Source organism: Stegostoma tigrinum, chromosome 21 (assembly GCF_030684315.1).
Source record: "Stegostoma tigrinum isolate sSteTig4 chromosome 21, sSteTig4.hap1, whole genome shotgun sequence".
Lineage (NCBI taxonomy): Eukaryota > Metazoa > Chordata > Chondrichthyes > Orectolobiformes > Stegostomatidae > Stegostoma > Stegostoma tigrinum.
The window spans coordinates 22,244,654-22,260,503 of NC_081374.1; the positions used below are offsets into that span (position 1 = coordinate 22,244,654).

The 15,850-nt window shown below is 41.5% G+C and overlaps 1 protein-coding gene across 4 annotated transcripts in view; it reads left to right on the top strand.

Annotated features, from left to right (window-relative positions):
• Positions 1–15,850, top strand: part of celsr2 (cadherin, EGF LAG seven-pass G-type receptor 2) — a 303,561-nt gene that overhangs the window by 233,662 nt on the left and 54,049 nt on the right. For all 4 annotated transcript variants that reach the window (XM_048553018.2, XM_048553017.2, XM_048553019.2 and 1 more), the window contains exons 10-12: positions 5,766–5,951; positions 13,768–13,881; positions 14,981–15,155. In XM_048553018.2, coding sequence (XP_048408975.1) covers positions 5,766–5,951; positions 13,768–13,881; positions 14,981–15,155 — 475 coding nt within the window. The remainder of the gene's footprint in view (positions 1–5,765; positions 5,952–13,767; positions 13,882–14,980; positions 15,156–15,850) is intronic.

Below are 15,850 nucleotides of genomic sequence, written 5' to 3' on the forward strand. Positions count from 1 at the left end.
AGACACACAATGCGCTACAATGTATTAAAACACGTATTTTAATTTGGGCAATTGTCTCATCATTGGGCTTGCTTATTGGAATAAATCTCCAGAATGCCTATGTAGCCGCCTTTAAACTGATTTGAAGAATGGAAAGGCACCAGGACAGGATGAAAGAACAAAAGAAATTACTGGTGCAATAAGAAAGCTCAGAATTGAAAAATTGACAATTATTACATTCGAAGTTGAGCTGAGGCTCCTGTTGCTTTATCAGAGAGACCTGGTGCAATAGAATGCAAGATGCAAAAATCGCTCTAATAGGTGATTTGGTAAAAATCATCCTTAGAATCCGAATGGCCACAGTTAGAGAGAAAATTGAATCAGAAATTTCAGACACACAATGTGGTTTTGTGGAAGATGAAGAAGCACAAAATACAATTAACCCCCTAAATTTACTGCATTTTGTCATAGCTGCTTATTTCGCTCAAACTGCACTTGTTGGTGCCTTGCATTGTCCCACACAATGTTCTGGCTCACTGTAGGTTTCCAGCTGCCCTCTACTGGTCAGTAACACCTACTTTGCATCCCTGATCCTCAGAACACAGTGAGAGTTATAGCTGTGCATGAACCTGGAGTTGTCATGCTGTTTTATACGCAGATGTGGAAAACATAAGACTCATGTTACATGTTATCCATAACTGCATGAAAAAGGAGAATGTTTCTGTTCTGTTTGACTTCAGTCTTGCTCCTTAACACCATGGGGTATGCATTAATAATAAGTAGTGTCAGAACTGTTTGATTTTTCATGCTAGCTGTCCAACCTTCAATATTGGATGAGAAATTTCTGCCAATAAAATATTGGGAAAACTAAAGCAGGATATGACAAAATTTGATAGCCCCTGAAAATGGATGCAGGGATCACAATGTGCATTTGCACTGCACACGTGTTGCGTTAAGCAAGTGGCGTGCAACGTTGAGTGGCCTGTTCGTTAATGATAGCTGCACGCACCCAACCCAAACTGCATTGTTCGTGAGCTGTGTGCTTCAGCAAAGGGCTGAACATGTTTACTTGCAGGCAGTACTTAATGCTAACTCTGGATTATGTGTAGTTAACTTGCACCTTTCAAAGGAAAAGTATATTGTGGGTACTCAAAGTGCGAAGATCCTTCAGAGTAGTGTTCTGGATCAATAGCTGACCATGAGAGAGCTCAGGCAGCAACATTTGCTAGTGCTGCACTTGGGGAGGCAATGGCCTAGTTGTATGATCACTGGGCTGTTAATCCAGAGACCCAGGTAATGTTCTGGTGACCTTGGTTTGAATCCTGCCATGGCAGATGGTAGAATTTGAATTCAATAAATATCTGGAATTAAGAGTCTAATGGTGACCATGAATCCATTGTCATTTGTCAGGAAAAATCCATTTGGTTCACTAATGTCCTTTAGGGAAGGAAACTGCTGTCCTTACCTATGTGTGACTCCAGACCCACAGCAATGTGGTTGACTCATGACTGCCCTCTGGGCAATTAGGGATGGGGCAGTAAATGTTGGCCTGTAACACCCTCATCCTGTGAATGAATAGAGGGAAAAGAATGTCTAGATTGAGGTTGAATGCACAGGAGATACTCTGTACTGTAATAAGCAAAAGGCCCTCCAGACACACGATGATAAACAGATCTTCATGGAAGTACATGATGGGCCTTTTAGCCCTGGCTAGCTGGATTCAATTTTGCAAGAAGTTTCATGACCTCTTACAACGGCCAAGGTCAGTGAATGAATCTTCAAACACAGTATTCCTGCAAATACCACGAGCCTCAGCCACAGCTTATTTCATCAAGACCCATGCGTCACTAGCCAAAAATCTCTACCAGTTAGAACATATATCTAAGAGACAGCGTGAAGCTGAATGAACGTAGCAGGCCAGGCAGCATCGGAGGAGCAGGAAAGTTGACATTTCAGATCAGGATCCTATTTCAGAAATGGGGAGGGGAAAGGAAGATCAGAAATAAATAGAGAGGAGGGGTTGCGCTGGGGAAGGTAGGTAGAATAGTGATAGGTGAGTGCAGGTAGGAAGTAGTGGCGATTGGTCAGTGGAATGGGTGGGGCAGGTAGGTGGTGGAGAAGACGGGCAGATTGTGTCAGGTCAAGGAGGTGGGATGAGAGGGAAGATTGGACATGGGATAAGGCCAGGGATGGGGATATTTTAAAACTGGTGAATTCTATGTTTAGGCTACCGGGCTGTTGGCTTGCAAGACAGAGGTTGAGGTGCTGCTTCTCCAGTTTGCGTGAGGTGTCATTGTGGTACCGGACGAGGCCCAGGATGGACAATTTATTCAGGGAGTGGGAGTGGATGTTAAAATGGTTGGTGACCGGAAGGTGTTGTCGTTTGTCATGTTCAGAGTGTAGATGCTCTACAAAATGGTCCCTGAGCCTACGTTTGGTCGCACCGATGTAGAAGAGATTACATCGGCAGCAGTGGATTCAGCAGACCAAGTTCAGGTGAATCCCTGTCTGATATGAAAGGTTTGCTTTGGGCCTTCAATGGAGGTGAGGGGAAGGTGTAGCATTTCCTGCGGTTGCAGGGAAAGGTGCCGGGTGGTGGGGTTAGTGGGGAGTGTGGAGCAGACAAGGGAGTCATGGAGAGAATGGAAGGCAGATGGGGTGGGGAGGGAAATATCTCTTTGGTTGTGGAGTTGGACTGAAGGTGGCTGAAGTGACGGAGAATGATATGCTGGATGCAGAGGTTGGTGGGGTAATATGAGAGGACTGGGGGATTCTGTCTTTATTTTGTTGGGGGAGGAGTTTTGAGGGCAGAAGTGCAGGAAATGCAAGCGATGTGATTGAGGGCATTTTTGATTCAACCCACAATCGAACACTTAGCAATGTCACAAACCTCACATCCAAGTCTCTTGCACTCAGTGACAGCAATTCATACATTAACCCAAACATGTTGTATCACATTTGTTGACACACTTTCCCCTCTGCTGCAGTCTCTCGGGGTAACACTTGATAGGAGCACTAGAACAGGCAGAGACATACAAATGGCAGGCAATGAGGAAATGCACAAGAGCGATTAGATTGGTTTGGAATGGGTACTTTAGCTAAATCTTGTCTTTGTGCTACGATCAAGGGAATGACATGATAACCAGTGACAGAGGGAAGATACAGGGTGGGACTCTTGGTAAATGGGGTATTCCAGTTACTGATATCACACTGTTTCTCCTCCTGCTCCTCCAATTCTACTACTACTACTCCTGTTCACCCACCTGTTTCAACGGCTTTGTATGGCTTCTGTTTATTCTCACGGTTATGCTCAATTATGGATGAAGACCTCCACAATCGCCCATGGCTGGGAGCAACTGGCTTCCATAGAAACCTTAAAGTCAGCACAAAGTATTTCATCACCTGCCACAGCATTCCCTATAAACATTTGAAGCTTGCACTAACAATGGTGAATCCAAAAAATGTGTAAAATTGTTTAGTAATAAAACCAGCAACTAACCTGCAAGTGGATGATCCCCTTAAATAGCATTGCTGGGTGTTGCAAGGGCTCTTCGTTGATATTTAGCATGAGTTCAGCTGTTCAAGGTTAAAAGAAAGCATTAACTGCAGAGGGAAGACCCAAGGTGGCACCATTGCATTGGTATCAAATAAATGTTATTAAGTGTGCTTTACAACAGAATTGTCCATGAGTGCTTCAGATAGCACATTCTAAACTGTACTTTTCTCACCCAGAAAGCTGCTGCTACTGAGTCACACCATCATTTTCTGTCCCCACCACTGACTCAGTCTCATCACCTACCCTTTGGCTGATGCTGAAACAAAGCCAATCATAGCTTTGCCATCAGATTTGACTATGAGCTGAGTATCCCACGCTATATTCCTCTCTCAAACCAAGATTGCCCATGTTTACTTCTGTAGTCTGTTTCTATCTCTGCATCAACTCAGCTACCACAGAAATGCTCATCCATTCTTTTGTTATCTCAGAATCATGGAACTCCCTCCTTAACAGAATTGTGGGTCTACCTGCAGCAAATGGAGCAACGGAGCATAGGAGGCACCAGCAGACCCAACCCACATTCCATGAATGAATTTCTAAAATATAAACTATTACAGCCTGCGAGCCACATTCCCATCTTGCATTCTCCATTAACTTGACCTCATCCAAGCCATATCTTAAATTACACTACATTCTGTTCACCTCTCACCTCTGTGCTTTTTGACCGACATTGGATCCCAGCCAAAAGCAAAGCTTTGATTTAAAAATCTTATGCTTCTTTGGAAAATCTTCCATGTCCTTGCCCCTCCAACTCCAGCGTCTGCCACATCTCAAAATGTCATTTGTGGCAGTTGTGCAAAGTCCCCCTGATTTCCACATGGCTGGATGGAGTCCATAATCAAAAATAGTTGGAGCTTGTCAGAAAGGTAAGTCACTAGTCATAGAACATAGAACATTACAGCACAGCACAGGCCTTTTGGCCCTTAATGTTGTGCCGACTTGTCATACCAATCTGAAGCCTATCTAACCTACACTATTCCATGTACGTCCATATGGTAGTCCAATGATGACTTAAATGTACTCAAAGTTGGCGAATCTACTACCGTTGCAGGCAAAGCGTTCTATTCCCTTACTAAGTAAAGAAACTACCTCTGACATCTGTCCTATATCTTTCACCCCTCAATTTAAAGCTATGGCCCCTCGTGCTCGCCGTCACCATCCTAGGAAAAAGGCTCTCCCTATCCATACTATCTAACCCTTTGATTATTTTATATGTCTCAATTAAGTCACCTCTCAACCTTCTTCTCTCTCATGAAAACAGCCTCACGTCCCTCAGCCTTTCCTCGTAAGACCTTCCCTCCATACCAGGCAACATCCTAGTAAATCTCCTCTGCACCCTTTCTAAAGCTTCCACATCCTTCTTATAATGCGGTGCATTATAATGTGGCATTTTAATCTACATGTAGACTAGAAAAATCCAATAGGCAAAGTTAGCCTAGGTGAGAAGTTCGGAGAATGTGTTCAGGATAGTACATTAGAACAGCATGTTCTGGAGTCTTCCAGAGAACAGGCTATACCAAACCTGATCTCGTGCAACGAGATGGGATTAATAAATTACGTAATAGTGACTGTGCCCATGGGTTACAATGCCTATAATACGACTGAATTTTACATTCAATTTAAAGAGAGAAACATGAGTCTAGGACAAGTGTTTTATATTTAAATAAGGGCAGTTGTGATGTTTTGAGTCTTTGGAACTCTCTTTCTTAAAAGGCAGTTGAAGCAGAGTTTGTAAATATTTCTAAGGCAGAGACAGATTCTTGATGAGCAAGGGAGTGATAGGTTGTCAGGCCTAGGTTGGAATGTAAAGTAATTAGATCAACCTTGGTCTTCACGAATGATGGAGCAAGTTTGAGGGCTGAGTGGCCTCTTCTTGCTCATAATGCATATGCTCAGCCCCAGATTTCATCACTCTACTATTAGTAGCAGTGTCTTCAGTTGCCTGGAACGAATCTCTGGGATTAGTTCATGAAACCATAGTGCCTCCCTACCTTTATTTCTCCTTTTATATGACAGTCCTTAGAACCTACTTCTTACCTGTCCTAATATCTTTCAGCGTTCCTCTGAGTTGAATGATGCTTGATAATTTCCCTTTACAGTGCTTTGGGATGGTTAGCTTTGTTAGAGTGACACATTTTTAAGCTTGTTGTTCGTTGCTAGTTGCTTCAATGCTTTTTTTTTGGTGTTGCTTTTATTAACATGTTTAACAGTGATATCACCATTGTTACAGCTCAATGAGGGAAATGTGATGTTAAATGTGTATCACTCAAGTAGTCGGATCACAGCACTGACAATGGACCAAATAAAAGTGAATGACGGTGATTGGCATCATTTGCAGCTAGAACTTAAAAGCTCCAAAGATGAGCTGAAAACCAAATACACAGCTGTCATGTCTATAGACTATGGGCATCACCAGGTAAGGACTGTCGATATGAAAAGTTGTTTCAAATTTTTAATTTACTTTGTTTTCCTGGAACAAAGAGGGAAGTTGAATTATTTTGGGATAAAATCTACCTCTAAATAAGTTTTCTTCTAGTCTGTACATCAAGGAGCCTGACAGTGAGTAAATTTGATAAGAAGACTCTTGCTGCAGATTTTTTTCTCAATCTTTAGTGTGGGTGCTCTAACAGATCCTGGGTAACAAATGATCACCACTCAGGTGACTTTCATGATGATTATTCAAATGTTCAAATCTTTAGTGTTGAGATTTAATCATGAAGAATCATCAGTTGTGTGACTTGTAATGGTGCCAATCCTTATTGAACCTTACCCGAGTATTAGTTATCGCCTTCATGACAGGCAAGCTAGGACAAAAATAAATAAAATTTTGGTGGCATTATCATTCCATTTCTTTCAGGTCTAAAGGGAGCACCAATTAATTTGCACAAGAAATATCATTCACTAAAGTAATTTAATTCACTAGAATAATTTAAGTAATGTCAGGATCAATGGACGGCTTTCCAGTTACATTGAGTTTTTCAATCATGTCTCTGTGTAGTGCAATTTTCACTTTTCACTTCATCACATGATCTGGTCTGTTCCTCCATGACCCCCTTCCACTACCTGTAGCATGTCTGAGCTAATAAATTGTTTGGCTTTTAGTCTGATTTTGATGCAATAACCATTGTTGCCACAACTGCTTGGTTGTCTGATGAAAGCTTCAGCCTCAATGCTTTGCTGTTTTGCAGCTTGGAAAGTAGGACAGTATTCTTTCCTCATTGGTAAAAAATGATCTAAACCTTCAGCTGTCTAAAACCCATGAGGGAACCTTGTTTCTTTTATTCAATCAAAGGCATTCACATCATACAAGGAGGCCATTCGACCCATTGCATCTACACACTAAGATCTAACTACCCTTATCCCATTTCAATCTCTTGGCACATAGCCCTGAAGGTTATGTCAACACAAGTGAACATAATCTGTTCTGAGGAAGGGTCACCAGATCCAAAAAGCTAACTCTGTTTCTTCCCTCACAGATACTGCCAGACCTGCTGAGCTTTTCCAGCAACTTTGTTTTTGAACATCAATACACTGCTCAAATGTTATGAAAGCTTCTGCATCAACCATTCCTAGGTAGTGAGTTCCAGACTCATGTCACCCTTTGGGTGAAAAACATTTCTCCTCAATTCTACTGTTAGCTTTCTACCTCTTAATTTAAACCTGCACCCACTTGTTATTGACATCTCTACTAAAAGAAGAAGTGCATTTCTATCCACCTTATCTATACCTCTCCTAATCTTATGCATCTCTATCAGGCCCTCTTGCAATCTTTGCTGCTCCAAGGAAAACAGCCCCAACCTGTCCAATCTTTCCTCACAGCTCAGACCCTACAGCCCAGACAGCAACCTGGTAAATATCCTCTTTAGTACAATCATATCCTTCCTGTAATGTGTTGACCAGAACTGCACACCATACTGTAGCTGTAGCCTAACAAGCATTTCATACAGTTTCAGCATAACTTCCCTTCTGTTGTATTGTGTGCCTAGCCTAGACACCTTGTCCATCTATGCTGGTTTCATAGAACATAGAACATAGAACATAGAACAGTACAGCACAGAACAGGCCCTTCAGCCCACAATGTTGTGCCGACCATTGATCCTCATGTATGCACCCTCAAATTTCTGTGACCATATACATGTCCAGCAGTCTCTTAAATGACCCCAATGACCTTGCTTCCACAACTGCTGCTGGCAACGCATTCCATGCTCTCACAACTCTCTGCGTAAAGAACCTGCCTCTGACATCCCCTCTATACTTTCCACCAACCAGCTTAAAACTATGACCCCTCGTGCTAGCCATTTCTGCCATGGGAAATAGTCTCTGGCTATCAACTCTATCTATGCCTCTCATTATCTTGTATACCTCAATTAGGTCCCCTCTCCTCCTCCTTTTCTCCAATGAAAAGAGACCGAGCTCAGTCAACCTCTCTTCATAAGATAAGCCCTCCAGTCCAGGCAGCATCCTGGTAAACCTCCTCTGAACCCTCTCCAAAGCATCCACATCTTTCCTATAATAGGGCGCCCAGAACTGGACGCAGTATTCCAAGTGTGGTCTAACCAAAGTTTTATAGAGCTGCAACAAGATCTCACGACTCTTAAACTCAATCCCCCTGTTAATGAAAGCCAAAACACCATATGATTTCTTAACAACCCTGTCCACTTGGGTGGCCATTTTAAGGGATCTATGTATCTGCACACCAAGATCCCTCTGTTCCTCCACGCTGCCAAGAATCCTATCCTTAATCCTGTACTCAGCTTTCAAATTCGACCTTCCAAAATGCATCACCTCGCATTTATCCAGGTTGAACTCCATCTGCCACCTCTCAGCCCATCTCTGCATCCTGACAATGTCCCGCTGCAGCCTACAACAGCCCTCTACACTGTCAATGACACCTCCGACCTTTGTGTCATCTGCAAACTTGCTGACCCATCCTTCAATCCCCTCATCCAAGTCATTAATAAAAATTACAAACAGTAGAGGCCCAAGGTCAGAGCCCTGTGGAACTCCACTCACCACTGACTTCCAGGCAGAATATTTTCCTTCTACTACCACTCGCTGTCTTCTGTTGGCCAGCCAATTCTGTATCCAAGCAGCTAAGTTCCCCTGTATCCCATTCCTCCTGACCTTCTGAATGAGCCTACCATGGGGAACCTTATCAAATACCTTACTGAAGTCCATATACGCCACATCCACAGCTCGACCCTCATCAACCTTTCTAGTCACATCCTCAAAAAACTCGATAAGGTTTGTAAGGCATGACCTACCCCTCACAAAGCCGTGTTGACTGTATTTGATCAAGCCATGCTCTTCCAGATGGTCATAAATCTTATCCCTCAGAATCCTTTCTAACACCTTGCAGACTACAGACGTGAGACTTACCGGTCTATAATTGCCGGGGATTTCCCTATTTCCTTTCTTGAAGAGAGGAATTACATTTGCCTCTCTCCAGTCCTCAGGTACGACTCCAGTGGAGAGCGAGGATGCAAAGATCTTCGCAAGTGGCGAAGCAATTGCATTTCTCGCTTCCCAAAGCAGCCGAGGACAAATCTGGTCCGGGCCTGGCGACTTGTCAATCTTAATGTTTGACAAAATTTTCAGCACATCAGCTTCCTCTATCTCTATCCATTCCAGCATGCACACCTGCTCTTCAAAGGTTTCATTCACTACAAAGTTCGTTTCTTTCGTAAAGACAGAAGCAAAAAACTCATTTAGGGCTTCCCCTACCTCCTCAGGCTCCACACACAAGTTCCCTATGCTATCCCTGATCGGCCCTACTCTTTCTTTGATCATTCTCTTATTCCTCACATAAGTGTAAAATGCCTTTGTGTTTTCCCGGATTCCTTCTGCCAAGCCTTTCTCGTGCCCCCTCCTGGCTCTCCTCAGACCATTTTTGAGCTCCTTCCTTGGGTGCATGTAATCCTCTCTAACTGAATTTGACCCTAGCTTCCTCCACCTTATGTAAGCTACCTTCTTCCTTTTCACAAGAAGCTCCACTGCTCTCGTCATCCAAGGTTCCTTTATCTTACCCCTTCTTGCCTGTCTCAGAGGGACATATTTACTCATCACTCGCAACAACTGTTCCTTAAACAGTCTCCACATGTCTAGAGTTCCCTTACCATGGAACAACTGCTCCCAGTCCATGCTTCCTAACTCATGCCTAATCGCATCATAGTTTCCTCTTCCCCAATTAAATATCCTCCCATTTTGCCTAATCCTCTCCTTCTCCATAGCTATGTAGAATGTGAGGCAGTTATGGTCACTATCACCAAAATGCTCTCCCACCACAGGGATTTGTGGATGTTCACACGAAGATCCCTCTGATCTTTCTAGGGCCATGTTATTTGTGCTGTAATCCTTTGCTTTGATAGCCCTCCCCATATGCATTGTGTCGCATTTTTCCAGATTGAATTCCATTCTCTGCTGCTCTGCTCTGTCCAGCTGACCAGTCTGTTGACATCATTCCTGGAGTTTATAGCTATTCTGCTTTTCATGTCATTAATGAATTTCTTGGTCATAACTCCTACATCTAGGTACAAATTATTTACCTACACCACAAACAGTAAGGGCGCCAACACCAGAGCCTGAAGATCATGCTAGAAACAGATATCCAGTCACAGAAGAATCCCTCTCCCATCACTCTCTATTTCCTGTCTCTCCATTGATTTTGGATCCAACATACCGCTTTACCTTGGATCCCAGAAGCTCTTACCTTCTGGACCCATTTTCCATGAAGGACCTAATCAAAAGCCTTGCTAAATTCCACGTAGATCACATCAGATACATTGTCCTCATCAACCCTCAGAAATCTTTCTAATAACTTCCTTGTTACTGAGGTTTGACTGAATTACCTGTAATTTCCTGATCTCTTTTCCTTCTTCATAAATGAGTGCAACATAGTTAGCAGTCCTGTGCCATTTCACCTGAGGCCAGAGAGAATTTGAAAATTACTGCCAGGACTGCTGATATCTCCTCTTATGCATCTTTCGACTGCCTGAAATACTTTAATCTGAGCCTGCAGATTTACCCACTTTTAGCTGCTCAACAATTTAATACCTGCCCTCTCTCTAAGTTAATATTTCCAATATTTCTAATATTTCCAGAGTTCTTCACCTAAATGTGTATGTCTATATCATCCTTTTCCATTGTGAAGTATTCACTGAGGATAGCACCCGATTTCCCACATCCATGCACACATTACTTCGAAAGCCCCAATGGGCCCTAGTCTTTCTGGAGTTATTGCCTTGCTCTTTATTTAAAAAAACCTCTTTGGGTTCTCCTTTTATTCTATCTGCCAATGAAACCTGGGAACTTTAAGGAAATGATAATGAAAGCTCATTTTTAACAAAAACAATGTAAGTAAAGGAACTTTGAATGAGATAAAAAAGAACTTGCAGGTCACACTTAATTCATAAACTTCTCGGATATCTTTACCATACGTTGTTCAACAACATCTCCCCTATGCTGCCATATGTATACACAAATGCACACCCAGACATATTTCATTTCACCTGTGCTGCTTCAAAGGCTCCATCAACGTGTGTTCCTGTGCATGTAAAGGGATGTTTTCAGTTAATGTTTACCAAGTGTAGGTGAGAGTTAATATTAGACTACAATGTTAATTTGGCTGAGGGGAAGCTGAATTTGCTTTGAATTGGGGAAATTAGTAGAAATCTAAGATAATTGTTGAAATTGAGGGCTTATTGTAATCATTCCTCATGGTTCTGTTCTTGTAACATGTGAATAAAGGGAAAGGAACAATCTCACTTAAACAGCTCCTCTCAGTGCTTTGGTCAAAAACTACAATTCGGGTTAAATGCATAGATTACTTCTGACTGATTAATACCTTTCATGTAAGGATGTACCTTACTCGGTTATAAACCACAACGTTTTTTTATTGAAATATTGATACTGATGTCATCACACAAGTTGGAAAATGTTATGCATTCTGAGATTAGAAGAGATGAGTATTAGCAGAGATAAACATATGAAAAAGGTTCTAAATTCTTGGTGTCTAAGATTCAAGGAATTGGATATTGCACTAGTTGTTGAGCAAAGCAAATATACGCTGGACTGAGCTTATAACCAGAAATCTATGATGTATGCCCATAGCCTCATGAAAATCTCAGATACATTAAACATCCCCGAAACAGATCCACTGCCACATCTTGTAACCAATGTTGTAAAGATGCTAAGTAAAAACCAAAAGAGCTGCAGGTGCCATAAATCAGGAACAAAAACAAAGTTTCTGGAAAAGCTCAGCAGGTCTGGCAGCATCTGTGGAAGAGAAAACAGAGTTAACGTTTCGGGTCCAGTTCTGAGAAAGGGCCACCGGACCTGAAACGTTAACTCTGTTTTCTCCTCCACAGATGCTGCCAGACCTGCTGAGCTTTTCCAGCAACTTTGTTGTTGTTGTTGTAATTAAACTGTTACTTTAGGAGGTTATTGTGTCTTGGTTTTATTTTAAGAGAGGTTGATAGGCAGAAATGATGAGCTGGCTGCTAAAGAGCACTTGAGTAAAGAGTTTGGGAGCCTTGGCTTTTTCTTTTATGCAGTTTGAATGGGTGTGGCCAAGTCGCTCAGATTAGGGATTCTGGGTTTTGGTTTTCCAAAAACTATTGAGGTCTCAACAGAGTTGGAAGCTTCACTGAAAGCGTCCTGGCTGCTACTCTTTCTGAATTTTCTCCTGATTTATTTTGCCTCCTGGATTGGAGAACTGCATGTGAGAATCTATGAATTTTCCTTTCTGCCAAGGGGTGCATCGCTGAAATGTTATAATATTGGAACAGTTATTTATTAATAGTTACTGTATTTATTATTACGTTAAGTTTCCAAAAAAGTTATGTTCTTCTAAATTCCTCTTTTTTTGGCTGTACTTTAACTATAATGTATCAATAAATTGTGTTTTGCTTAACGTTGAGTAGTTTGACCAGTTGCATTGCATTTGGAATGGATACTTTACATTTGCATTTAAAATAAGAAAAAGTTAGGGTCTAAGCTACCTCCTTAAAACATTTTGAAGCGTTTGGTCTAGTTTGGTCCGTAATAATGTGCACGATCTTACTGTCGGAAGCATTTCTAAACTTCAACAGAAAATAAACTTTTCCCTTTGAGAATGAAACTTTCTGAGTGATTGAAAATACCTTTTTGTATAGAGGAACAATGTCTGTTTTTCCCTTGAACCAGGGAATTTTTGTGTTCATCACATGCAAAAACCGAGAAAGAAAGCATTTGTCCTGTTTGTGTGTCCAGTGTTTAATAGTCAGATTCATCAAGACACCTACTCACTTCAGACAAGCATTGGTAACTTTATTGTTCTGAGTTGATTTTTGAAAACTTATTCATTTATGGGATGTGGGCATAGGCCAGCATTTATTGCCTATCTTTAATTGTCCAGCAGGCAATTTAGATTCAACCACAACGGTGTGGTTTTGGAGTTATATGTCGGCAAAGCCTAACAGATTTCCTTTCATGATGTGCATTTATGAATCAGAGGAATTTTTATGACAATTGACAATGATTATATGGTTACCATTCGGCTAGATTTCTATTCCTGATGTTTCAAACTCAACTCCAATTTCATCATCTGCTACCTCCACCACCACCTCCGCTTAGAGTCTTAGAGTTAAAAAGCACGGAAACAGATCTTTTGGTCCAACTCGTCCATGTCGAAAAGACATTCTAAACTGAGCTGGTCCCACTTGCCAGCACTTCCTCTGGCAACTGGTTCCATACACGTGCCACTCTCTGCATGAGAATGTTGTTCCTCAGGTCACTTTTAAATCTTTTCCTTCTCACCTCATTTGCCTGATTTTCAATTCACGTGCCAGTCAATGGTCTGGCATCTCTGATTGACTCTACAATTTAATGCATTCAGCCTTGTATCCACACAAGAGTTGTTTGAGAAAGCTCCACTTCATTTTGCACACTTTCCTACCGGTCAACAAAATGAGAAAGATGTTGCCACATCTTATAGTGTCTATCCCAATATGAACAAATATATATCAGGGCATATTCATAATCGCCTATTCAGGTCCATTTGAGAAAATGCATATTTTGCTTTGGCTTTTGAATATTGCCCTTTCAAGATGAACGATGGCATATGTCTGATTTCATTGATCACTCCGAAGAATAGATCATGTTGAGCTATCAATTAATACAGTAGTGAGATTTCCTTTATTGCTGATTTATGACCCGTGTGAGAATTTTCCCATTGACTCCATTCTACTTGACAGACAATGGTTGAAATTGGTAGCGAGCTACATGGATTGAATCTGAAAACAATCAGTGTTGGTGGAGTCTCAGGAAATGATGGCAGCATTCTTCATGGGTTCCGGGGCTGTATACAGGTATGACAAACACCACGATATAATCAATGGGGTCTTCAATATTTCTAGCTATTTGTTTCCTCAATAAACTTGTGTATTAACAAATGCTTTGTGTTACTGTATTCACTTTCAGTGGTTGAAATGTTAGTTAGACTTGTCATCCCATGATAGCCCATTGAATGATTGCCCATGTAGTCTACTGTAGGGTCAGTTAGCTCAGTTGGCTGAATAGCCAGTTTGCAATTCAGATCTTTTGTAAGAATATGGTAACTTTACCTTTTTTTACTGCGCAGACATGGAAACAATAAAGATATTGGATTCACTCCCTGCTCAATGATGACTTGGTTGACATGAGGCAAGGTAGCAATTGTCCTCATCAACATTTGGCTCAAGGGGTGAAAAATGAGCATGGATTCATGAAACTTTCACTTTCACTGGATGTTCACACATGTAGATATTTAGAACATGACAATTAGGCTTCATATGTTGGCTCTGAGATTGAATAACAGGCTGACATCGCCTAATCAGGCTCAGACTTTGTAAATTCATAGCAGGGAGGTATGGTCCAAAGGTTTGAGATCAGTCTGAATGTGTGGGATCTTTAAATTTAAATTTTTCCTCCAGGTTTCCTGCTCAACATCAATGCTACTTGGCAGTTGTTTCATATCAGGCACACAAGTGTACTGAGACTGTGTTCGGCTGCATATGAACTGAAATCCTTCAATTTTGTGATGTGTCAGAACGAAATGAGTCTTGCCCAGTTGCCTTTGGAGAGTTCGACAATCTGTAGTGAATAAAACCAGGCCTCTAACTGTGAGATCAGTGCTGCACTCCTGTGGCTCCCACACTGCTGTGAAGTCCATCTCTTAATTCCGTACAAAATTGTCTGACTGTAAAGCTGGAGTATTCCCTGGGCAGCTGGCTTTAGTTATCAAAATTATTGTTCACAGCCGCTACTGAATGGAAACCCAGCTGACATTTCAATTTAGTTGCAAGTGTGGAAATTCAAAAACAAAGGAACCATAATACTTTTGCACAAAGAATGATCTTAAACAGATACAGATGCAAACGATTTTGTTGCTGGCGTGAGCTGCTGTAAAATGAACAATTCTCTCCTCAGGGGGTTCGAATTGGTGAGACACCATCTACGGCACTGGCATTGAATATAAACCAAGCCGAAAAGGTGAATGTGGAGGGAGGCTGCAGCATTCCTGATCCTTGTGATTCCAGCCCATGTCCTACAAACAGCTACTGCAGTGATGACTGGGATAGCTACTCCTGCAGCTGTGACCCAGGTAAAGATTTACACCACTTTAGTAATGGGGTCACTGAGAAGCTCAGCATTTTATAGTCTGTGTGATTCTCTTTAAGTCTTAAAACACGAAGGCAGGCTCCCGGGATTCAAGATGGTAATTTTCTAGGTTTCACATCCCATAGATCACCCATTATAATCTTAAGCTTTGTTATCATAAAAACTGTTAAACATATGGGTATCATTATGCTGCCACATTACTATCCAGAATAATGTACTAAATGATAGATGCTCACTTAAATTGGCCAATATTAAACTTCAGTCAATGATTGATTTTAATCAAGTGATATTCTGTGGAAATCCAAGTGTCCAGTGTAGCTGAGTGTTTGTGCTTGCTGACTGACAACATGCATAAATTTCAGTGTATCAAACACTGGCATGTGGCCACCCCTTTGCATTGTAACTTTGTTTTTTTTTATTACTGGTTATTAGATAGTACAAACAATGCCAAATCTTTGTACTTGTACCTGTCAGGATGACGTATCACCTTTCTTGAGGAGTGACCGTATTGAACCATTTTAAATAATGCAAGAGTCAACACAAAAATATCAACTCCACTTGTGAGAAGATCAAAGCTGGAGCTCATGACCATAAGATGGTTGTCAAGAAATCAAATAGGGAATTATCCAGAGAGTTGTGAGAATGTAGAACTTGTAACCACAAAGGGGTGGTTGTGGT